At 45.7% G+C, this 26323-nt stretch overlaps 1 protein-coding gene across 8 annotated transcripts in view; it reads right to left on the bottom strand.

The window, feature by feature from the left end:
- Positions 1-10611, bottom strand: part of AFF2 (AF4/FMR2 family member 2) — a 452543-nt gene extending 441932 nt beyond the window's left edge. For all 8 annotated transcript variants that reach the window (XM_042973735.1, XM_042973737.1, XM_042973739.1 and 5 more), the window contains exon 1: positions 10546-10611. In XM_042973735.1, the coding sequence (XP_042829669.1) occupies positions 10546-10592 (47 nt within the window). In that variant the 5' untranslated portion in view covers positions 10593-10611. The remainder of the gene's footprint in view (positions 1-10545) is intronic.
- Positions 10612-26323: the final 15712 nt, after the last annotated feature.

The following is a 26323-nucleotide window of genomic DNA, read 5'->3' as shown; positions in this document are numbered from 1 at the left end:
CAAAGCAGGAACTATTTTTTTTAAAAAAAAGAAGAAGAAAAGAAAGACAAAACAGACAAACAAACAAGGCATCTGGCACAAAGGAGACAACGCTATTAAAGCGAGGAGAAAAATACTCAGCAAATGTTGAAGGCGTGTTCTTCGCCTCCCCCCACCCCCCCCCCCACACACACTTGGTACTGGACGAAAGCCTCATCCAATGATGGTAATAAGTTAAGACATGTTTCCTTTTTTAAGTGGGCACAATTACCCTCATAGCATTATTGTAGATATTAAATGTGGGTATAACTTGCAGGGGGGAGAGAAGCTATATGTAAAAGTCTAAAATCACAAAAGTGATAAGCTTGGGGCTATTTGGGAGCGATTATTCTCATCAATAAAGAAGTCCCCACGGGATTCCTGGCAGGCAAGATGCACATCGAGATCATTTAACTTATAAAATGTTAACAGGCATGCTATTTCAAGAATACATCTATTGAGGGTAAGGCAATGTACCTACCTGGACCTACCTGTCTGACCATTGTGATTTTAGCTCTTCTCTTTGACCTCATTCTTGCTCCTCTGAACTATCTCTTCACAAATTTGACCACACACAGCATTAAGCAGGCTATTGTAGAGAAATCCATTTACTTGTTCAGCAAAAAGTAATCGAGCGCCTACTGCGTGCCAGACAAGGTCCTAGGCACTGCCGACGCACTAGTGGACAAAAGAAAAGAAAGCAGAATCCACCCTCATTGAGTTCATGCTTCCCGAGTCTGAATTAAGTCAAAGTTTACAGATCAGCCCAGTTCCCTCCCAAACACCCAATCTGCTGCTTACACCCAAGAGGAGCACAATCTTGCAATGTCTTGCTGTGTAAGAGATCAGGTCAGTTACATCTCCTGTTTGGCTGTGGTTTCAAACCCAACCCCACAGGTAAGTACCAGAGCTGAGCGAGAAAGGCCCCATCAGCCCCATCCCCGGCTGTGCCCCGCAACATGCACTGTCTTGCCACTATTCTAGCATGTGTCTCAGGGTATCGTCAAGGGTTAGCAGAGAAGCTAAGGCTTCACTTCAGCTCTGCAATATACTACCTGCGTGACCTTGGGCAAGTCACTGAACCACTACGTCCTGGTCTCTCCGCCCTGTAAAATCGGGCAATCAGATAATGCAAACCGGAGCCCTTCACAAAGGAAACGTCAGCTCTACTTATTATCTTCACTTCGATTGTTATTACGATGCCTAGACTTAATATTTTGAGACCTAGCAAAGTGCCCAAAGGAATTCGGCATAAATGAATGAATGAATGAGTGAATGATGCTACACTCCGCATGGCTGCATTGGGCTACCACTATGGCTCAGACGCCAGGAATACAGAAATAAAAGATATATGCGCACCCCCCAAAACAATTCAAGTACGTCAGAAGTATGTTCAGAGGAGGAGAGTCTAACTCGACAGGACATCAGTATGTGAGTTTGGTGGGCAGAGGATGAGGAGGACCGCAGCTAGAGGCTTCGCAGAGACCTAGCTGAGATCTGAAGGATGAGACAGTCAGACCAAGAATTATCTGGTGGCCAAAGAACTAATCAGAAACACAGATATAAGCCCCCAGGCACCAACTCGCTCTTTAGGGAAAGGAAACACAGAAGTCAAAATACCGGTAGGCACGTTCCAGACAAATGAGTTAATTATTTTTTGAAAAACGGAGTAAGAACCAAAGAGAGATACCTGGGCACATCTCAAGAGCCACAACACGTGCCTCTTTTGAAAATGGCTCTTTTGTCGGCCACTGTGCCAATTTACAAACATTTGTTTCAACCGATTCGGGAAAACAAACTTTGATTTGGGATTTCTTTGAAGAGCGTTTGCGTCAATATTTCCATAATTTAGAGAGTCAGCATAGTTGTCAAGAGTTCTGCAATTGTCTCCCAGTCAATGGCGGTCAGTGTGCATGAAAATATGCCATTCGTGCAGCACAACGTAACTTCGGTAGGTCACACGCACACGCTCATCCCGTCAAACCATACAACTCCGGGGCCAAAGCCATTGCTTAATATTGAATGTGGGCTGCCACCGGCCCTCCAAACGATCCCCATTTCTGGCTGGCCGTCCAAACAATCCACGTTTCTGGCTTTCCGTGTCCACTCTGGCCGGTGCTAATAGTACTCAACGAGTTTCACGGGCCCTGATGACGACCGCTTCTCCTATCCTAGCTCACACGCTCGCTCGCTCTCCCTGAATTCCTATTTTACTCACACCCATGACACGCTATTTCCCCCGATCTCGTTCTCCATTCTGTTGTCACGTCAGCGGGGCCAGAGGTCATCTTTACGTCCCTTGCATCTCCCCCTAAAAGTGACTGCCTAGCAGTGTGCTGGGCACAGAGTAGGTACACAGTGAAAGCAGTTCTTCTCTTTAATGTTTATTTTTTTCTTGGGAGGGGAGGGGAAGGGCAGAGAGAGAGGGAAACAGAGGGTCTGAAGCAGGCTCTGTGCTGAGAGCAGAGAGCGTGATGCAGGGCTTCATCCACAAACCGTGAGATCATGACCTGAACCAAAGTCAGGCGCTTAACCGACAGAGTCACCCAGGCATGCCTGAAAACAGTTCTTGCTAGAACTGACAAACACTGAACTAGGGCATGAGGGCTCCCGACCCCAGCTGTGTCCCTTACAGACCGTATGTCCTTGGGCAAGGCATTGTCCCATCCTGGGCCTCGGTCTCCTCATCTGTACAGTGAAGAGGCTAGACCACATGACTCTGAAGGGCCCTCCAGTCTTGAAGCATTAGGTTCGAGGAATTGATTAATTTGTGCACACCACAGCCAAGCCTTTTGCCAGCAAATAAATAATGGCTAATTGATGAGACCTCTCCATGATTCCATGGCACTTCGTCAGAAACATCCATCAATGCTGGAATTTAATTTAGTTACTGTGGCTGTGCCGACCTGGCATGAAAACAACCAGTCCCTTTGGAAAATTAATTTATTTAAAAAAATTAGTTGACTGGCATGCTGGAAGGAGAAGTAAAGCCTCTGTGATTGCATGTTTCGTTGTTCACTGGATGGTTAGGTCGTCATGTACATATTGCCACCGTCAGAAGGTTAAACTGACTTCATAACACCTTCCTTCTGGCTGGTTGGTTTGATCGAACCAGAGTAGAGACCTGAAGACCCAGAGTACATCAGACGCGAAGAAACTTCTTGCAATGAGTGTTAAAGCAAGGGCAGCATTACTATGAGGTAAATAGGGTTTTACTTTTTATTTATATAAAAACGAAACCATTTCGATGCTATTTCCAGGAGACATGTTTCCTACAGAACACAAAATTCGGACTGCAGGAATACAGTTTAATCAAGGCCACCGAGCGAACCAGTATCCGCTACTGAGATCTGGTTTTCGCTGAAGACGATAGACAATACAGAGAACTATTATTTGGAAATGTAACAAAGTGAATCATTCTTTATAGGATGGAAGTAACGTCTTTTTTTCTTTTCTTTTTTTCCAGCCAAGGGAATGCTGAAAAAAATACAGATGAGGGATTTTGAGCTTGTGTTGAAACCAAAACCTCTTTCCTTAGCTTATTTCCCAACGTGTGGCTTTTATACCCTCATACACCAGCACATGCCTACTGAAGAACCAAATCAAAGATTACTTTAAATCACTGGCTGGCGTTCTTTTTCAAATGAAGCAAAATGCACAGGTATATAAAAAAATAGCGTTCCATAAACTGAGCACTCCATAATCAAAATCAGATTCTAGCTGTAGTGCTATTGTCAGCCCTGCTTAAATCATGCCATTTTATTTAAGCCCTCAGATAATTTCTTGCAGCTCAGTAAGTGGGTGGATGTTAGCAGCTAAGGTCATCGAAAAGATTTACTTTAAAATAAATTCAACAATTCAGAGCATCGCCCTCTCCACAGCGCAAAGTGTACCTTGCTTTGAACATGCATATAAAATTTCATTAAAGTGCAACATAAAAGTTTTACATTAGAGGAACCTAGCGCCGGACCTTTGTTTAACAGTCATGATAATTTATGGTGTGGATCTGCTACAGTTAAGTAGAAAAACAGCCTTCTCGTGATGAAATACAAGTCAGAAAGGCTGAAATTCAAGGAAAGCTGGAGGAATCCCAACCTCCGACTGTTCAATTCCTTCAGGTTTTTGTCACACATTCTTCTTTAATATTCTCCGTACGGACTGAGACACAATCCTAGTCCGTTAACTCCTGTATCCTATGCTTTAAAAGTTGGGGTTTTCAGTTCTACGCATATCTTAGAGTTCAGAGAAATTCTATTTTTTAAAACATCGTACCCATAAATAACATGGGTTCCAATTTTGCCTCTTCCTTGCCTAAGTTTCTTTCGTAACCCTTCTTCCTTGTCCTTACCTTCTGTAAGAGAGGCCAGACTGGCTCCGAGATCTTCAAGAAGATTACAGACAATTAAACCAGTGTCCAAGAGGCAGAGGGCCAGTATTATCACCAGGATTTACTGAGCAACTTTTATCTTTGAAAGATTCAAGCATTTGCATAGGACACTCTTTGAGCTGATGGGCTGTAACATCAATCAACAGATGTTTATTGTGCACCTGTGATGGGAAAGGCACTGTGCTACGTGATGCAAGAGGGTGATACACCACACCCTAGGAAGCAGCGTGGATATTTAGACATCGACGACTTAATGCAACAGCAGTAACGCAGTGAAAAGAGCCATAAACACAAATCCTAGGGCCTCCACTGACTGTGTAAACTTAAGCAAGTCACTTAACCTTTCCGAACTTCAGTTTTCTCATCTACAAAATGAAGCTAACAGTCTCAGTCCTGACAAACCCACAAGGTTATGGTGAGGATCACATCAAACAACCGATACGGTAAGTTACAAAGCTTTGGGAAGAAATGTTATCCACCTCCTAGTCCCAGCTTTGAGGATCCAAATATACCTATGATCTTCTTTATGATCAAGTATCAAATCTTCAAAATTAAGGCATTCAAATTTAAATGGACAGTTCCCAAGGACTTGAGTTTTGCCTCTTTTTTATATATATCTCGCCATTCACAGGTTTTCATTAAAGGGGCATCCATCAAAGAAGTGCTAAGAGATTATATCAGTACATAAATTGTTCTTTTTTTATCTAAAAGAAAAAAGCAGAGTCCCATGCCTAGTCAATTACATGCTAATTCCACCAATTTTTTTTTTTTTTACACAAGTATGATATACACAATCCAATCCATTTGTTTCAGTGATGGCTAAATGCTCAGGCCCATGCAATAACAATAAATAATAGGCAATGAGGTTTCATGGCAAGGCACCTGACCTGGAAATTGGGAGATGTGGATTTCTTGCCTAGCTCTACTACTAACCAGGTTGTGTGGCCGTAAGCGAGTCAAACGACCTCTCTAGGGCTGTTTGCTCATCTGTAAAATGGGAATAACACCTGAACATTCTAAATTACAAGGCTAAATGAGGTGACATATGGGAAAGTATCCCACATTTGAAAAGGCTCGCACAAGGTATCAGCTGTCAATGGTGCGGGCTGTGGGGTCAATTCCATCCAAGGCAGAACCTGGATTGTACCACCAAGTAGCTTAGTGATTCCATTACTTCATCTGTAAAATAGAGAGCGTAACAGGTCCTATCCCATAAAGACGTCTGAAGGATAAAGTGAGATTGACTATTTAAAGCATCCGGTGATGCCTGGGGCACTGAGTAAATACTGCAATCACAGTAGCAATGATGACGATGCGTTCTAGAACGCACAGGTGAAACACACACACTCACACACACACTCCAAAAGGTTGCTTCAAGTTGTGGTGTCAACAGCAATGCATTTCTTCCCATTATCAGGAAACAAGTTTTTAAAACCTCTTTCTTTATCCCACAACAATCTGAAAAAGACAAAATTAAAAGTGAAAAATGTCCCTGTACCAATTGTTTTGTCTACAGGACAGGCTAATCAACTGTGTGGCAGTTTCACTTTTTGAGGTAGGAGCTACAAGCCCATAGGGCAACAGCTTCTAGATTGTTCCAGAGATGGCCATTTTATTGGACCTTTATGATTCTGAAATTACATTAAATATGTGCCAATTTTGCATGCAAGAAATAGTCTTAGCTAAGAATAATGAGCATGAAATAAAGGTTCAGCGCATTAAAGCCATTTCTATTCAACAATAATTAGCATGTTTAAATACAATATAATTTTTACCCATCTACAAAATGCTTAAATGTTTGGAATCTCGTTTATGTCTATAATGACAGATTCATTTTTGAGGTAGTCATTTTCAATCTTGATTTGTATATTTTAAAGTTGTTAAACGCTTGACTGAATCATTAGCAAAACAATTCATGTATCATTAAACTGATTTCTAACATGAGACAATTTTCTTTCTTGTCCAATAGACGTGCCTTTTTCAGATTTACCGAGATAGCTTTTATCCTTTGGAGGGCTTGGCGGGGCTGCGGAGGAGACCTCAGCACTGGCTAATTTCACGGCCTCGGATCTAGCCTCCCCATCCATACACTCCCTTAAGAGCCTCAACCCCCGCCACGGTTTGCTGAACGAAGGCTCACGCACTCTGGAGAATGCATATTGTACTAGCAAAGAAAACAGACCGCAAACCGGCTCCTTTTTCATGGATGCCAAACAGAGAGGGGGGAGACAAATGGACGCAGGTAGAGAACGACAAACCCTGGCAACCTGTAGGCCGGGGTCTGAACAGGACCCTGCCCCGCCGCCCCCACGGTGCTGCCACCCCTTGGCGCGCGCTCTCTCCCTCCCACATCTTCCCACGTAGGAGCAGGTCTGTGCCACGCTCCCGCAGGACTGCAGCCGGAGGGGCCTCGGAAGACCTGTGCGTGCACGGCTGGCGGTGGCTGGCGGGCTGTTGCCGCGCACGGGCCGGGCCCGGCTGGACGTGAAACAGTTCACTTTTGTCTGCAGAGCGGAGCAGGGTCTCCCCCTCCCCCGCAGGGTCGAGGAGGGCTGGGGAAGGCAGGGGCCGCTGGGGCAGGCCCCCGGGGCCGCCTTCGCGGGAGGAGGAGAAGCCTGGCCTGCACATGGCCCCTTCCCAGCCTTGACAGCCCACACAGACCTTTGAACTTTCTATTTATATAACGGTTTAGTGAGTTTAAGTCTCTTCCTGTGTAACTGCCCGTGTGCGAGCTGGCCTCTAATTAGGCTACTTGTGAGACATCACTTAAAAACTACAAACCACTGCTGCCGGCCTTGGGTCACAAGTGCCTCACCACAATCTTCACTAGACTTTTTCACACTTTGATTTTGGTAGCCTGGTGGCTTTCTTTCCATTTTTTATGTTTAAGGATGCATCCCTGTCTCTATCTGTGGGCCCTTCTCTCCTTCCCTCTTTTTTTAATAATGAAAAGATAAACATCGCCACAGAGGACCTTGGCCTGTCACAAAGCCATACCTAATCAATACGGGGGGTGCTCACAGGACTGAAAGGCGGGACACTTTGTAGCCCCTCCGAGTTTGCTTTTAGCCCCTCTTAAATGGGGATTAATGACATCCCCACCGCTGGTAAACAAGGCCAAATCTCGCCACAAGATCTCCAGACACCTCAAGAATTCATTTACTGAGTTACCAGAGGCAAGTCGATAGAATGGCTCAAGCTGTAAAATTTCATTTTTTTCTTCCTTTCTTTTTTCTTTTACTTGAGAGCAATGGTGTGTTTGGTGCACACGGACAGACACCTGCACCTTCCTCTTCTTTCACAGAATGGTTCATATGAAATTCAGACGCAGGTGAACACTGCCCATTCATCCAAGAATCTTAAAGAACTTATGCTTTGGCCCTTTCGTCGAGTCCAGAGCACCACCCATTAAGATACGCGGGCAGTTTGTGAAGTCCAGGGATATGTTCCTTTAGGCACACAGCACTCCCAGACCCGGCACGTCGTCTTTCATGCCCCATCCTTCCCATTTGCATTCATTCTGACAAATGTGTTTGTAAATGGGCATGTACTTTTTGTTTACTGTAGTCAAGTGTTTGCAAATAACACATATGCCTGTGTATGTAAAGTCTTCCTTCATTAAGTCTAGGTAAATGAGTTTGTTTTGTAGCTGGCCTGATCCATTTGTTGTCAGACATCTAGGGTTGCAGCAGAGGCAGCTCAGAGTTTTCAGTTCCACAAGTGAAGGTTGAGAAAAGATACTATGTAAATGAGACCCTTAACTTGGCCCAAGCCTTTTTCCTTGGACCTCCTGGGGGGAGGGGGAAGAATGGATGCCAGCACTCTAAGCAGCTACTTACTACTCCCCAGGAAAGGAAGTAAACAGGTAATGAACATATAATTGCTGTGCTCTACATGTCCATGTCGCACAGTTTGGAAAAGTACAGATTTCCATTCAAGGCAGTATGAAGCTTTTTTAGTTCATCCGCTATTGTCATGTTTATGTTCCTTTTTTTCTGGGGGGGGGGGGGTTCAAGACAGATGCACAACCCACATTACAAATGTTTACAAACAGATTCAGAAGGAAGTTTGCCCCTCGCAATCAAACAGTAAGAAGGAGAAATTTTCCTGGCACATGGGCACAGAGGGAAAAGGCCAGCTTATTTATGCAGATATGTTACACTAATTCATCCGTATTTCACATAATATCCACAGAGTGTCCAAGTCTGCATGTGGCATGGTTACAAAACTGGAGGAAAAAGGTTTTGCCTTTTCTTTAATAAAAGAAATGATAGTCCCCAAAGGGGGGGGGGGGGCGTGTCTTTCTGAAAAAAGAAATCAAAAGAGCCCATCCCCTTTAAATATGCAACTGCATGTGTCTAAGATTAAACTGAAATTAAAACAATATAAGAAACACATTTTTTTAAAACCTAATACCTTGGATATGTTTAACATTTGAACTACACCCACGAAATCAATTATAACAACGTCTGTTAAATTAATGATGTTACCCACACCATATATTAGGCAAATTGTATGCAAATGGTAATGCTGTGGTTATCAGTTGTCTGCAAAATAAATTAGTGAAGCAGAGTAAAGGCTGTGTGCAGGAGCATAATATTTAATTGAGGAGTAATTTTATTGTGATCTTTACTTTTAAATAACAGCACGGTTATTAAAAACCGTAACAGAATGTTTTTCTGCAGGGTTGATAAAACCGTGCATAGTATCAAAAATGCCTTACCGATTAATACTGATACAGTGTAATTTGTGGCTGCAAGGATTTACCCGGAATTGCTGTAAAAGAAAATGTATTTAAGTTCTGATTATCTTGGATTTGCAACTAAAGGGCTCACGATTGGCATAATGAAGCTATTGGCTAAGAGTATGACCCTTTTCTAAAGAAGGAAATTGCCTAAAATATCACATCAGCAAGGGAAATCCTTGTAAAAATACACAGCATTCATAGCCAACGGCTGCTAGCAGTTTAACATCGCAGAAGATTTCGCACTACCGGTCCGTATTGTAGATTATCCTAACTACATTTAAAAAGGCAATAACCAAGATGCAATTGTAAATCGCTGCCGCCGCATCCTCACCCCTTCTCAAGCCACAGGCTGTGGCGGGGGGGGGGGGGGGGGGGCGGCAATTGGTATGTTAAAATGTTGTGACGGATTAACAACAATAACGCCTGTGGCAGAAGGTGGAGTTTTTTAAAAAGTTAATAGATATGTATATCACTATTTATGCACACGCGCGCGCACGGCACGCGGTGAGTAACAACTTTCCGGCTCCTCAGTCACCTTTGCACCATCTTTCAGAACGCTCTCAGCGACAAGTTTACAGTATTTGGGGAAGAGCCGACTAACCCTCTGAATCCGAGCTGGGTGCCCATCACACAGACCTGCGGCTGCCTCCCAGTGGGGGCGGACAGGGGTCCGGCCGGTAATTAAATGTGCACAAACGTCGGAGCAGCAGACTTCGGGGGACTAACTTCAAAATCCCTGCCTTGAGAGCCAACGCCGAAGTCGGCCGGGACCCGGGGTCCCCCGCTCGGCGGCCCGCGAGGCCGGCAGGCACCCGCGTGCGGGGAACTTGGGCTGCGCGAGCGGCGGAGGAAGGTGTGCGCGCCGCGCGGGGACCGAGGTGGCGGCGGCGGCGGCGGCGGCGGCGGCGGGGGAGGCGGCCGCGGACACGGCGGAGGGCGGCCGACGGCACCTTGCCGCTGCCGGTCCCCGCGGCCGGCCGCCGGCGCTCGACACCTGGAAAGTTGAAGCCTTTCGGCCGGGCGGGATCCGGTGCGCCGGGAGACGGGCCGGGCCGGCGGGCGCGCAGGGAAGATCCCCGCGGGGGTCGTGCGGCTCGGCCCGTGGGCGGCGCGGGCTCCCATCCGGGCCACAGGCAACTCTTCCGACTCGGAGCGCCACACGACGCATTCGGGACCCGCATCCCACCCGCGGCCGCCACCTCCCCCGCCCCCACCACCCCCCGGGCACCCGCGCGAGAGGAGTCGCGGCGGCGGGGCCAGAGGTGGCTGGGAGCAAGTGGGAGGGCGTCTGGGGCGCCCCCACCACAGCCCCGGCTCCTCTTAACAAAGGCGAAAAGCCCGGCCCCGGCCGGGGGACCCGCGTCGCAAGGAGAAGGCAGAGATCAACACCTACCACTGCTGCTCCAAGTCCCAGTCCCTGAAAAAGTCGAATAGATCCATAGCGGCCGGGCGGCGGCGGCGGCGGCGGCGGCGGGCGGGCGTCCGTCCCTGCTCGCGGCGGGTCGGCGCGGCTCTCGGCGCGGCTCGCTCGCTGCTCTCGGCGGCCCGGCTCTCCGGCACTCCCGCCCGGCTAAAAGTGCCCAGGCCGCATCGGCGGCGGCGGCGGGCGCCGGCGGTGCCCGGTCCTGCGCTCCGGAGCGGCGGCGGCGGTGGCACCGGGCGGGCGAGTGCCCGGCCGCCCGCTCGGGTCCGCTCGCTCCGCGGCTGCCCGCGCGCCCAGCGCCCCGACGCTGCGGCGGCAGGCGCTGGGGGCTCGGGCCGGCGGGGCCGCCCGCCTGGCGGGCTGCGGGGCGGCGGCGGCGGCGGCGGCGGCGGGGGCGGCCGGGGTAGCGGCGGCGGCGCGGCGCGGCGCGGCAGCCGGGGCGGCAGCGGCGGCGGCGGCGGCGGCTGCACAGGCGGCGGCGGCGGCCGCGGCAGCATCACACACTTACACACTCACAGGGGGCGGAGCCTGGGCAGCCCGAAGCCGCGACATGGAGCCGGCACGTTATCGGCCCGGGATCTGGCAGGGGGCTCGCCGCGCCCGCCCGCGCCGCCCGGGACCCCCCCACCCTGTCAAAATCAGCTGGTGACAGCGGCCGCCCAGCTGGGGACCCTGGCCCGAGCCCGAGGGGCGGCCCCGCAGGGGTGCGGGAAGGGGAGGGGGGCGCTCGGGGCACAGGCTCCGAGGAGGGAGCCCCCCCCCCGAACCCCCGCCCACTCCCACCGCGGGAGTTACTGTTTGGAACCAGAAAAGAGCGCACTAACCGCCGCGGGGACGGGGGTCGACCCCCGCAGCCCCGGGGACTCTGCTCCGGCTCCCGAGCGCCGGAGCAAACTTTGGCGGGCCCGAGCATCCCTCGGGCCCGCGGCGCAGAGCACGCGGGGCCGGGAAGGAGAAGGCGGTCACCTTCATCGTGTCACCGGGCGTGCCGCAGTGCCGTGCCAGGCTGCCGGGCGCGGTGCGCACCCAGTAGGTCGGCGAGCTCCGGGCCCTGGATCCCGTGGGCTGCAAGGGTGGGCGTGAGTGGCGGCCCCTGCGTGAACTCTGGGTGCGGGGTCACGACGCTGAGAAACTCGGTTGCACCACCACCTTCCCCGCACAGCCGCCACGTGCCCGGGCCAGAGGACTAATGCTCTTTCCTCCTCTGGGAAATGGGGAAGGCGCTGGATGTGTGCCCACGAGCCCACCCACCGGCGGCCCGGCTCCCTTCTGGCCGGAGAATCTCCCTCTCCAGGTGCAGTTTCCTCCCTCGCGCAAGCCTCTAGTGGCGCTCCAGGACAGGGTGCCTCCCTTTGGCCAATGCCCTCAGGGAAGGCTTCCTGGCCTCGAAACGGACCGGGGGTGTCGGAAGGGGCGGGACCCGGCTGTGGCGTTTCAAGAAAGGTAGTACTCTGGGGTCCCGGACATCTCGCTTGCCTCCTTCGTGTGGTTATACAGAGGGAATCGTGTAAGTGCATTATTGAAAGCTTAAGTCTAGGACTCTCTTAGGAACAGCAGCAGTAGTAGCAAGGTGCCAGTTCTGATCCTATCAGCGACTCTGTGACTGAGCAAAGTCTCTTCTCTGGGGCTCATTTTCTTCATCCGTAAAAACAGACTTGATCCAGCGGCCATCTGGCTCTTGCGACTCTGGCCATTCTCCTTTCTGTGTGACTGTGCTTCCCTAATATTATCTCACATTCTCAAAATCATCCAGATAGCTTTGCTTTCCTCCCCCCCCCCCCACCAGGAGAAACGGAGGCACTGAGACTGGATACTCTGCTCAAGATGTGACATTTCTCCTAGAGGGGGAACTGCACTGGACCCAGACTCTGGGAAGCCCGTGTGCGGCTAAATGAGGTAGAGTGCCACAGCTTTGAAGAAATGGACGCCTTCAGAATCTGAACTCCAGAATCTGAACTCCAAGGGGCCGGAGGGTCACCTCTTTTGCAATCTTTGTGTGACAAAGAAAGCACGGCAGGAACACACAGAAACCAGGCACTGAGATGGCTACACCAGCATCCACTGAAGGCCCTGCTCAAATGTTTATTTTGCACAAAACCGAGTTCTTTACAAATACCAGCTGACTGCACATCAGCCCAACGAGCAGCCATGGGAAGACAACATTTCAAATCGTCTTATCGGTTTGGCTTCTTGCGAACTCTTCTGGTCAAAGACTCCAGGGTAGAAGAGCTATGGGCAAAATTGGTGCAGGCGATTTTCAGATTCTCTCTGGGGCTTGTTTGTTCGTGGGAATTCCAGTCTTCAGCCCTAGCCTGTGAGCCCTTGAGGCGGCAGGGACTGCCCTGCTCAGATCCGTGGCCCCCAACCTTTGTGCCCTCGGTAAATGACTCCCAAATTGGATTTGATTGCTAATAATGATTGTTGCCTGGGCTAGTGCTCGATCTGCTAGAAAATCCTTAGAGGAAAACCAGAACGTCTACAATTAACATTTAAATGTGGTGATAATGGTCACTTTGTATTCACTTTTCTCACCAGATTATATTGATTGTGGAAAGACAAAAATATATACACAAAGTGCTGGGGAAATACATTTCCTACCGAAATAAAGCTGCTCCTTTAAGAGTTGCAGCCCCCCCATCACCCCACTGGTGCACTTTCTTCCCAATCAGCGGGACGACCAAGCAGAAGCAGAAGGAGCCAGCAAGAGGCAGCACTCGGCACAGAAGTGCCCGCGGGAAGGAGAGAAGAGACAAGTGGGGTGTGCCGCTGCTTCAGAAAAGGGACGGGGGGCTTTCTCTTCCCGAGATCGAAACCACGAGCGGGGGGGGGGGGGGGGATGGCTGGACTGGGCGGTAGGGGCTCGCTCCCAGCCACCCTCCTGGAACAGGGAGGGCCTGAGACTGGCAGCAGGAAGGGGCCGGGCTGTCCCCAAGGCTGGCCAGGCTGCCCAGGCCCAGCACGCACTCACTGGCATTGTCGGCTCCCAGGTGGGGAGCAGCTGGCCTTCTCCCTTCCTCGTCTTCCTGCCCCTCTCGGGCTCTGATGGGGCCCCGGAGCCTTACAAGCCAGCTCCTTATGGATCTGCAGATACGCCTCCAAGCCACGCTTCCTCAGGCGCGCTGGCGGGAGGAAAGGGAAGGCAGGTTGCAGGGGGGACAGTAGCAACAGAACGTGAAAAAGGCTGTCCGCAGGCAGAGCCAACCGCTGCCGTCAGACTGGTGGCTCAGCCACCTACTCCCTGGGGTCAGCTCACTTCCCTCCTCTTCCACTCCCCAGGGCATCTTAGCTACGGAAGACTCCTCTGGGCCAGGCTGCGGTCCGGGCTTTGCCTGGAAAAGCCCCTCTCTGATCTGGCCACACCACTCTTAGTTCAACCCAATATTCCAGAAGCTGCAGCCTCTCCAACTCGGACCCTCCTCTCTCTGCTGGCTTCTCCTATTCTCTGTGACCAGGCCCCCTCCACACCTCACCGAACCCCCCTATTCAAAAACCCTGACCCAAAGAACCTCCTGGGAGGGCCAGTGGCCCAAGAGAAAGCCACCTTTTCAGAGAGAAAAGAATCAAAACAGACTTCGTGACTCAATCTCTTGAGGTAAAACCAGAAATCATTTTTTAAGATGCTTGATTGTGTAGGAATGCCAATTCTCAGACTTTCCAAAGGGACATTTTTTGACTTGAGGTACTTAAAAAAAATGTTTTTAATGTTTATTTATTTTTTAGAGAGAGACGCTGCATGAGCAGGGGAGGGGCAGAGAGAGAGAGAGAGAGAGAGACAGAATCCAAAACAGGCTCCAGGCTCTGAGCTGTCAGCACACAGTCCAACGTGGGGCTCGAACGCACGGACCTTGAGATCACGACCTGAGCCGAGGTGGGATGCTTAGCCAACTGAGCCACCAGGTGCCCCTGACTTGAGCTACTTTTAAAGGAATTTAATTTGGAGCCTCCGGGTACTAATCTTCATTTCAAAGAACTTGAAATCTTTGATTCTTAACAGGTGTAGTAAAGGCACCATCACACAGGTTCTGGTAGATAGCGTCTACAGTTAAGATTAATTTAAGAAAGTTTCACTGTTGATGTCGGTTCCAAGAAATGAACACATCGTGTGATACGTATGTCATCCTGTCACGCCTCCGATTTCCACTTAAAATATTAAGCATTTGTTTCCGACCTGGTGTGCGTCAGGCCCAGTTACTCTCTCTAGGAGGAAATCCTGACCAGGGTAACAACTCATCTGAGGAAGCCTGCTTGAGAGAATTCCATGGGCTCCATTTGGGAAGCATCACCTTCCGCAACTGGATTTTCCTCGGTAGAGCGGCCTGGTGCTGTCATGAGTTTGGAAGGGACCAGTGTGATTCTCCGAATCTGAGGCCGTTATCACATGTGGGCGAGACAATCCAGAATGATTCTCGTCGAAGGAGCATTTCGACCCTTTCTAACTTCAGAATATCTGTATTTGTTCCGTGCAAGTGCTCCCAGAAACTGGAAGCCACATGAGGGCAGGGCCCAGGTCCGTGTCGTCAAAGCCCGGCACGGGATCTGACGTGTAGCGAGTCCCTGCAGGGTCTATCCACCCGCTCTCTGTGAGGGTGGCAATCCCAGGAGTCGATGTGAAATTAGATCGGGACAGCCCTCTGAATTTAGGATGAGCCTCATGAATACACATGTGTAATATTTTTCCCAACTTCTGGTTCTACCACTTTGACTTTGGACCTCAATCATGTATCACAAGGGAAAGTCCCTACTCTCGGACTGTCTGATTATTGCAGACGGTGACCCCATCTCAGAAATCTTCCATAGTCCCTGGCTCTGGGTGCCTACTGGGTCCTAAATATCCACTCCCGTTAACTTTATCTTACTGCTTAATCACTGCTTAATTCGGTGTCCGGTAGTGAAGGTGATGCTGTCACGATTTTCTGTGGTACATTCCTGTGACTCTTTGTACATCTTTAGCATAAGAATAAAGAGATGATGTTGACTGAGCTTTTATTATGGACCAGGAGCTATGCTAAGCATTTTACCTACATTATTGCATGTACTCCTTGCCAGGACTCTCCAAGGTAGGGGCTACTATTATGCATATCTTGCAAAGAGGAAGCTGAGGCTCTCAGAGGCTGAGTACTTGCCCAGGGTTACAGAGCTCCTAAGTGCCACAGCCAGGTGTCGTCCCCAAGTTGGATTGCTGCCAAGGCTCAGGTCTAATCCGTGCTGCCCCACAGCCTCCACTCTACTCGAGCAAAGGCTTTCCTCTCACTGTAGGTGTGGGGGGGGGGGGTGGGGAGTGGGGAGGAAGCGAGGAAGGGACCATTATCTTCTCCTTCTCCCACTGCCATGGGCTCTACCACTCTGGAACTTGGGGGCTGCATTGGCATCAGTTAACTGTTGGATTAAAAAACAAAAATTCTCATGGTGCAATTTCCCGGATCTCAACCGTGGCTGACCTGGGGGAGAGGCAGTTGGCTGAACGATGCCCTCAGACTAAAGAAAGTCAGTCCGGCCACAGGAAACAAGAAGATGGTGGAGCAATTCTTGCTTCATCATTTAAGGAGACTCAGATGGGTCTTTTTCCTGGAGATTAGAAATCTAGGTTTGAGACAGTCTTTAGGCTGACTGTGGGGGAGTGCACGGTGGCCTGGCTGTGAGACCGCACTGGGGAATTCTCTTCTGCGTAGACCTTGCTGCTGTACAACGGAGTCTGCAGCTCTCTCCCGACTTCTTGAGGGTTCCATCCCCTTGTCTACAGATTAAGGGAGTTGGAAACACTCCCGCTCGGACATTCTAGGGCTCCTTGTTTTGAGGTCCCTTTAGACAACACCCCCCCCCCCCCGCCCCCTGCCACCCACCACCTCCGTCCGCGACCAAATGCAGATTGGTAACTTATAATGATGAGAGAGGCAAAGCGAAGAGTCGCCTCGATTACCCAGGTCAATCATCTCCAATCCTGATCCGGGGATTGGGAAATCTGCTTCCTGGAGTTCAGAGCCCTGTCCCTGGGCAGCTCTCATAAACCCATTCAGCATGTGAGTGCCAAGATTCTCTTCCCGGAGCCCACTCTGCAAGGTTGAAGGGCTGGATTCCAGAAGGAAGTTAAGCATCTTCCCGGTGGCCAGAGAGAGGGAACCTAATGTCTCTGAAAGTGCTTTGTAAACGGTAAAAAGCCTCCTACAAATGCCTACTCTCTTTATCCCTCCGGCTGCTGTGTCAGAGGCTGCTCAGGTGAGATCAGCTGTGCTAAGTGCACTGGCTGTGTTTGTAGGGCTTTCCTTCACGTTTCTGTTTTTGTTTTTGTTTCTGTTTCTGTTTGTTTGGCAAAGGGGCGCACACGCCGTGGGGTACAGAGTCTGGTTAAGGAGCTGCAAGTTTGGATCCTGTCAAAATAATATTAGGACATACAAACTTATTTTTACTTAGTAATCATTTTTTGGAAAGCATTCAGGTTATTGATTTTCATATTGAAACATTTAAGAGTTTTAAATCAGTGTGTTTGTTTAAAGCTTCCTGGTTCTTAGCATCATGTGAAACCTTTATTTTTCTATTAAGTTGCTAAGAATCAAATCCTTAGCAATGGCATTAGAAAAAAATAAAATGACTGCCTACAGTAAACTTTCAGCTGCTCTGCCTTTCTATTTTCAAGAAGTGGAAGGCACTGATAAGTCCTTCATGCTTTGACATACTCTTCTTTCTTTCAGCTTTACTGAGGTATAATTGAGAAATAAAAATGGTACATATTGGGGCACCTGGGTGGCTCAGTGGGTTAAGCGTCCGACTTTGGCTGAGGTCATGGTCTCATGGTTCATGAGTTCAAGCCCCACATCGGGCTTTCTGCTGTCAGCAAAAGATCCCACTTCAGATCCTCTGTCCCCATCTCTCTCTTCCCCTACCTGACTCACGCTTTCTCTCTCTCTCTCTCTCTCAAAACTAAACATTTTTTAAAAATTGTATATATTTAAGGTATACAAAGTGATGGTTTGATATTCGTATATATCGTGAAATGATTATCACAGTCGAGCCAATTAACACATCCATCACCTCATATGGTAACCATTTGTGCGTGTGTTGTGTGTGTGTGTGTGTGTGTGTGAGCACTTAAGATGTACTCTTTTAGCAAATTTCAAGTATATAGTACAGTGCCATTATCTATAGCGACCATTAGATCCCTATACATCAGCTGAACATTAGATCCCAAGAACTTACTCACCTTTTAACCGAAAGTTTCATGGATGGGCATCAGAGGAACAATCAGTGCAGTTGTTCCATGGGGAAAGGGGGGGACAGAGGCATCAGCGTCTGGAAAGTTTGGCTGATCATCTGACCTCCTGAGAACTGCTGCTCCAAAGAGGCCGTGCTGTCCAGCCACTTGGTGGTTCACCCTTCCTCTTTTCACAGCAGTTGAACCAGATCAGGGTGATGTAGGAGAGACTCGGGGTCGGCTGGACGGGAGCAGATGCGTGGCCGAGAAGGCTTTCCAACACTTACCCAGTGGCCGTGCTTAGGCTCTTTCTTTCCTAAACCTACAGCCACCTAAATGAATCACACACCTCTGGGGCTACCGCCAATGATAACAGGATCTACTGTGAAGAAGCAAAGTGGGGGCCCTGCCCATCTCTACCCAATAGTCTACTTTGCCTTGCTACCAGGGATCTAATCAAAAGTTGTCCTCCAGTCCAAAGCTACTTCCTCTGAGAGACTACGCCAAGAAGAGGGCCACGTCCCTCCCCCCACAACCCTTCAGGGTGTCACCCTAGAGCCTCCGTTAGCCCTGCCGTATGTCAACCCGCTAGACTTTGTGGCCTTACTTATTAGAGCATGATGTTTTTTACTTAAGTTTGAATTTATCGGCAGGATGATGCCCCCAAGATGGCCTTTTGCTTTCCTGTCATCATTCAGTTTTATAGATCATAGAATCATTGAATATCAACATGACCAGGAACCTTACTGATTATCTCTAACCCAACAGAGGCCCAGATGGCTCACCAAGATCATACAGCTAGTTATAACTGAGCCAGAACCATAACCACACATCTGAGTCCCAGCTGAATGCGCACATCATGCCATCCTGAAATCTCAAGCCATTGCATCTTGTGCCATTTTTTAATTACATTATAAAATACTTGTTATTTGAACTATCAATTAAGGAAACTATAATCCTTTGGAGAAAGTGTACCCGACAGTCTATAAGAGAATTGTTGAGGCTGTTGTTTGTTCTGAGGATTGACAGTCTCTAAGTCAATAACTGTCAACAAGTGTTCATTCAGCTCCAAAAGGTCCCACGTTATGTAGACACTTTGCCCCATGGCACTGCTTGAACAGGGAAACAACAAGCTCTCCTTAGAAAACACATGCAATTTACCTTATTTAAAGCAGGACTTCCTGGAAGGAATTCTACTGGCTCTGTTGAGTGTGAAGTGCCAAAGTAGTTCTCAATTAAAGAATAAAACCAAAAACAAAGCCACAGGCTCTGAAGAAAGAAACACTCTGACCATACCTTCGTTTTCCATTCATCTCATCAATAATGCGCGTTTTCTCCAACACGGTATGCTTTACACAGTAAATGTTACGAAAATCCTGCCAACACAGGACCTACATGCTTTCTGTTTTCCCAAATCCCTCTTTTGATTTCTAGCGGGATAGAATTCATCCCTCCCGTTTCTGATTTGCGGAGCCGTGTTTGAGCAGATGTTTCGCTTCGGCCAAATGGCAACCATAGTCTACCTCCAGAGCAGGCAAACTCTGGCCTACTTTGCTCAAATGCGTCAGAAATAAATGTGGAGTGTGTGAAGAAAATCTTTTTTTGACAAAAAATCTCGTGCTCCCATATGCCAGAGCTAGCGGAGGATGGATGTGGTACCTGGTAGTTTCCTTCCATATTCTCACATGCCACAGTTTTGGCTACAGTACCTGCTTTCAACCTAACACATATTTTTAGTGAGTGGGCTTTATTTTTTCAGATACATTAGTCTGTATTAACAGGCTTCCACGTAGCCACTTAGAACCTATGCGTCGCACTCAACATAGTGTAGTTCCTCGAAATTCACTGATACAATAATGATAAAACCTTTCTGCAAGAATTCTGTTTACAGTGAACATTTTCTAAGGCTGAAGAGGCATCAGGACAGTTTATACGGACAAGTGCACAACCTCAATGAGACTTGAAGGTAACCGTAAAATAAGGAACAAACTTTTCAAGGCGAGTCCGTTGATCAAGACCTGGTATTCCTCTTGGACCATGAGCAGAATTTCAATCAACAGTCAATGTGGTTAAGACTATGTGGCTATTGTAGTGTATAAACAGGGGCTTTCTCTACACGTGGGAGATGACATATAAATCTTCGAAAGTTTTGTAGAGTCCCCAGGTGCCAAAGAATGTGCCTACTGGCAAAACAAAATCATGTGGGTGCCATTACCTGACATTTTGAACTATAGAAATATGACCTATATAAACTTTGATGTATCGACATGTAAATATCGGTGTCAACATTGACACAGGGACAGACAAGATTTTGAAAATTGCTGCAAACCTCACAAAAGTTTTAAACTAAAATAAATATTCTTCTCATAGAGTGTTAGAGCTTGAAGAAACCCTGGGGACTGTGGATCAGTGATGGCATTTTTGCCCCTAACAAAAAAGAGCAGAGGGGGGAAATGAGCAGAACACAGTTTGAAAGGCTTATAAGGAACAGAGTCCAACTTCTAACCCATGTCTCCTGCTTCAAGCCCAGTGTCCATTCCTCTCCATCACATACTTCTCCGCAAAACTCGCCAATAGCTGGCATCATTTAGCAAGGAGTCAGTCTGCAAATGAAACATCCAAACCAGGGGACGTACTGGGTCCACAGGCACACGAAGAAATACTGTTCAATCATTACAGTTATGCTTACAAAAGGTTTGTGATACTCCCAAAAACTGTTGTGTTCTGAATGTAAAAGGCATGTTGCACAATTACACACACGGCATGGTCCTGAACTGCACAGAACAGACAATGCATCAAAAAGTAGATAGTAGTCTCTAGGGGAAGGAGAGGGAATGCGATTTGGGTGAATTTTTTCTTTCCTTTTCTGTGTTTTTCAAATTTTCTTGTAATTCCCCTGTATTACCTTTGAATTTTCAAAATTAAACTTTCACATGAAAGAAGTTGATCTGTGCACAGATTGGACTAAGGTCTCCTCAGAAGCCCAGGCCCAATTCCTCCTGGGGACCAAGACCCTGCCTTCTTTTCTAAGAGATGTATGTACATTAGTGGAAATCTCCTCAATGAGATATATTCCTGGGAAGGGGTGAAAAGGACAATTGATTTCGAGAGGATTCCATCAAAAGAAACTGAAAGGGGTGAGTTTCAGTCCTCGTCACACCTGATTCAAATTTTTTAAGGCTCCGTATATTCATACGAATGTCAAAAACTCAGCAAGGATCCGTGAAAGCACCACCCACAGCAACCCAGGCCAGCGAACAGAAACTACGGAAGTGCAGGAATGTAAGTCCATTTATCCCCGAGAAGGCTTAAGATTGTGTGTGACCCTAGGTTTTCACAGTATTTCCTGGGAAGGTGCGTTTCGTTGTTGTTTTTTTTTAATCGACTGTTACGTTTATTCTTTATTTTCTGTTGTCCCCATCAGAAAGATGGCTTCAGAAGGGGAGGCAGATTTGTCTGTCTTTTTGGGTTTTACCTTCTATTTGCCAATGATTTGAGACATAGGGAACGGTTGCAAACATAGTACAGAGAGCTGCCATATACTCTATACCCAGCTTCCCCCTAATGTTAGCACCTTACAAGGCCATCCTAAAATTCTCAAACCCAGGAAATTAAAACTGGTACAATTTTAGTAAGCGAGCTACAGAAATCATTCGAATGGCACCACTTTTCCCCTCATGTCATTTTTTTTTTCTGTTTAAGAGTCCAATCTGGAATCCCACATCGCATTTATTTTATTTTATTTTTTGAAGAGTGAGAGCACACGAGTGGGGGTGGGGCAGAGAGAGAGGGAGAGAGAGAATCTCAAGCAGGCTCCACGTTCAGCACGGAGCCACTCGCGGGGCTGGACCGTATGACCCTGGCAGGGCCGGCCCCACGACCCTGGGATCATGACCTTCGCTGAAGTCAAGAGTCAGATGCCTTACTGACTGAGACACCCAGGCGCCCCCCACGTTGCATTTAGATGTCCTGTCACCTTAGTCTCCTCCGATCTGTGATGGTTTCTAAGTCTTCCCTTGATGTTACTGACCTTGGTATTTGAAGAGCACAGGCCAGTTATTTTGAGAATGTCCTTCAATTTGAGTTTGCCTGATATTTTCTCTTGATTAGATCGAGGTTATGCGATTCTGGCAAGGATATCTAAGAAGTAATACCACACCTTCCTTAGTGCATCACATAATGGGGTTCATGGTGCTAACATGTTACCACTGCTGACGTTAACTTTGATCACCTGGTCTAAGTGTCTGCTGGGTTTCTCTGCTGTAAGGTCATGACTTTTCCCATTGTGATTAATAAAGACCTTGAGGAAGATACTCTGAGACTGTGGAAATAATCTGTTTCTCCACAAATTTTTGCCCACCACTTTTAACATCCACCACTGGATCTTGCTGCAACAATTATTGTAATGTTTTAATAGTGATTTTCTATTTCCCTCTTTCCTTCTTCATTTATCAATTGGCATCATTCTCTAAGGGCTGTCCCCCCCATTTATTGAATTATTTACATCACCATGGACTCAAGTACACTTACTATATTTTGTGAACTATAATCCAATACTATCATTATTTATTTTGCTTCTCAGATCGTACCATATTTGGCCATTGGGAGCTCTTTTAGTTTGGAACTTGTTTCCTACTGACATGTACCCATCATTTTGAGCAATTCTTTATTCTTAGTTACCACAACATGTTCGAGGCTCGTTTGTATTTTCTTTGCTCCGGGTCTGGAATCAACCATTTCCTCGGGGGTCTCTGATTGCTTTCATGGGAGCAAGGTATTTAGAAACCAAGAACTAGGCACTAGGTGTACTCATTGCTACTGGGGTATCATTGCTCCTACATCTCTCAGCAGACAGAGCTAGGAAGTGTGTGTGTGTGTGTGTGTGTGTGTGTGTGTGTGTGTGTGTCTGTGTGTCTGTGTGTCTATGTGTCTCTGTGTGTGAACTGTCTAGTCTTGTGTTTTACCCATTTATTATATTGGGTTGTTTGTTGTTTGTCAATTTTTAAGAATTCTTTATATAGTAAGATTATAAGCCTTTTTGTCTATGGTGTATGTTGCAAATATTTTTCTCCAAGTTGGTCTGTTGTCTTTGACTTTATTATAGTGTTCCTTGCCATGTGTTTTTTAATTGTATGTAGTCAAATTCATTGATCTTTTCTTTTATTGGCTTTGGATTTTGAGTCACAATTAGGAAGGCATTCCTTACATCAAATTTAAATTGGAATGCACCCAATATTCTTCCAGTACTTGTATGGTCTCATTTTTTGACATCTGGATCCCAATCCATTTGGCATCTATTCATGTCTTTTATGTGAAAAGAAAGGACATATTTTTTTTTGAATGACTTGCCAGTTTTCCCAGAAATTCTTATGAAAAAGTCCATCTTTATCCCAGTGATTTGAGATAACACCTTTGTCACACATTAAATTACTATTTTCTTCAATGTTTTTACTCATGAATGAATAGTAAATTTTGTTACAAGTTTTTTCAGCATCTATGGAGATAATTATATGATTTGTTTCCTGAGATCTATAAATACACTGTATTAATGAATATCCTATTATTAAACCAACCTTACATGTCCGGAATAAATCTCACATGGTCATGTGTACTATTTAGATAATACGGTATTGGATTCTGTTTGCTAATATTTTATTTAGTATTTTTGCATTGATATTCATGGGTGATGGTGTTCTCTAGTTTCTTAATATTGACTTCCTCTAATTTAGACATCCATGTTATACTTGCTTTGTAAAAGGAGCTAAAAAGTTTCTCCCCCTTTTTTTTCGATGCTCAGGAATAATTTACAGCACATTGGGACAAAGCGGTATTTGAAGATTTGGTAGGATTCCCCTGTAAAATCATTTGAGCCTCGTGTTTCTTTTGGTGTGAGGGTAAAGCCTTAAAACTTCTGCATTCCTTCAATGGAAGTTGATCTGCTTAGCTTTCTAAATCAAAAATCAAAAAGCTCATTTTCAGTAATCTACATTTTCATAAGAAATCATGCACTTCATTAAGGTTTTCAAATGTTTTTACATACAGGTATGAAAAATAATATCTTAGGTTTTATTTAAAGTTCTTCCCTCTTACCTTTGCTTGTTTTACACAATTTTACTTTCTCCTGTTTTTCTTTAGTTACTGATTTAACTATTTTGATAATTTTCAAGAAAAAAAATCCAACGATTTTATTAATTAAATCTACTTTTTCCATTCTCTGCTTCATTAATTCCTGTTTTTAACTTTATTTTTTTCTTCCTTATTCATTTTTTGTTTACTTTGATTTTTTTGTCCCAGTTTTTTTTTTGAGAAGTATTTCATTTCTTTTCATTCTTTCATTTTTATTGAGAAGACTGTATAGTGAGAGTGTATAGTGATTCCCTGATCACTGCTTTGAATGCATTCCGTAGATTCTGATATATAGTGTTTTCAGTATAATTATTTTTTACATTCTATAATGCCAATTTACATTTTCTATTTTACTGAAGAGTTGTTTGGTAGGTTTTCTTAATTTCAGTTTGAAGAACATTTTCTATGTTTGTTTTGTTAACAATGTCTACTTTTATTATATTGTGATTAGAAGAGTATTCCTTATAATATTTTTGCTTTATGGAAGTTACGAATATTTTCTCTGTGTTCTAGTATCGATCAATATTGTGCCTGTGCTGTGGTTTATTGAGAGAATGTGGACTTGCTCTTATAAGGGAATTCAATATATATATCCATAAAATCCACCCAATTGATTATGTTGTTTAGCTCCTCTCTCTCCCTGCTTAATTGTTGTCCACTTCATCTTTTTTACACTGAGAGTGGTTTATTAATCTCTCCATTATTAGTGTCATCTCCTGTAGTTTTTGCTTCCTAAAAGTGGTTGATGTCTTATTTGGTACATAAATATTCATAAATGATATATCTTTATTGTGAATCATGGCTTTTAGCACTAAGCACTAAGATACTAATATGTATCTTTATGTCTCCAAGAAGCCGGCTGTAAGTATAAATTAAATGGACAGGTTAAAAGTAAAATATGAAGAAAGATGTAACATGCAACCAGGAACCAAAAGAAAGCTATGTTAATTTCAGACAAAGTAGACATTGGAATATCATCAGGGATAAAACAGGACATCACCTATGATAAGAGGGCAATTCTTCAAGAAGATATAACCACCTTAAATGTTTCTGCACCTAAGAACAGAGCTTCAAAATACAGGAGGCAAAAATACTGATCAATTTGAAAGGATAAACAGACAAATCGATAGTTACAATAGGAGATTTCAAGATTCCTTTCTCAGGAATTGATAAAACAAGTAGGCAGAATTTCAGAAAGTATACAGATAGCCTTAGGACGCCTGGCTGGTTCAGCTGACAGATCTCCAGGCTGTGAGTTCAAGCTCCACATTGGGTGTTGAGATTACTTAAATAAATAAACTTTTAAAAAAAGACAGTATATAGTAACCTGAAAAACACTACTAACCAACTTTACCTAACTGATATTAATAGAATGCTCCACCTGGCAACAGTATGTGTATATATATATATATATATACACACACACACACACACACACACACACACACACATACATACACACATTCTTTATATATATAAAGTATATATATTATATATACATACATAAAATAGTATATATATATATATACACAAACAGCACATATATACATATATATATATACATGCATATATATACACATACATTCTTTCTAAAAGTACATGGACTATTCACCAATAATAGACCATAATCTGAGCCATAAAACAAAATTTAAATTTAAAAGAATAGAAATAATAAATTACGTCCTTAGACTGTAACAGTTTTAATGCAGAAATCAATAACAAAAAGATATCTGGAAAATGCCCAAATATTTGGAAGTTAAACAACATACTGCTTCTAAGCAACCCATAGGTGAATACGGCATCCTCAGGGGAAATTAAAAAGTGTTTTGAACTAAATGAAAATAAGAATACAGCAAATCAAAATCGGCGGGACACAGTTAATACAGTGCCATAGAGAAATTTATAACATTAAGTGAATAAAATAGGAAAAAAAAGGGAGAAAGACCTAAAATTACTGACCTAAGCTTCTGACCTTAAATCAACAAAGAACAGCAAATGAGACCTAAAACAAGGAAAAGGAAGTAAATAATAAAGATTAGAAGAGAGATCAACTAAATCGAAAACAAACACAATGGAGAAAATCAGCGAAACCAAAAGATGGTTCTTTGAAAGATTAATAAAATTGATAAAAGTCTGGCCAAGAAAAAACCAACAATAAAAAAAGTTTTCTACTATATCACATTTAACGTCTTGTGGCCTGAAACCTACTTTGTCCGGTATCAGCACCACTATCTCTTTTGGTCTCCACTTGTCAGCTGTTCTTTCATTCATCCCTTTGGTTTTAGCCTTTCCAAATCAAGTTGCTTTAGGTCCAGCTTTGTATAGGTTATAATTGGATCTTGCGTTAGGAGCCAACCAAAGTGTTAATTAAGAATTAATTAAGGAGTTAAGCTTATCTGCATCTATTGATATGACTGATAGGTTTTCTCTCAAATC

Source organism: Panthera tigris, chromosome X (genome assembly GCF_018350195.1).
Source record: "Panthera tigris isolate Pti1 chromosome X, P.tigris_Pti1_mat1.1, whole genome shotgun sequence".
Classification (NCBI taxonomy): domain Eukaryota; kingdom Metazoa; phylum Chordata; class Mammalia; order Carnivora; family Felidae; genus Panthera; species Panthera tigris.
Note: the sequence above shows the minus strand (reverse complement) of the source record. Positions and strands in the feature narration are given on the sequence as shown.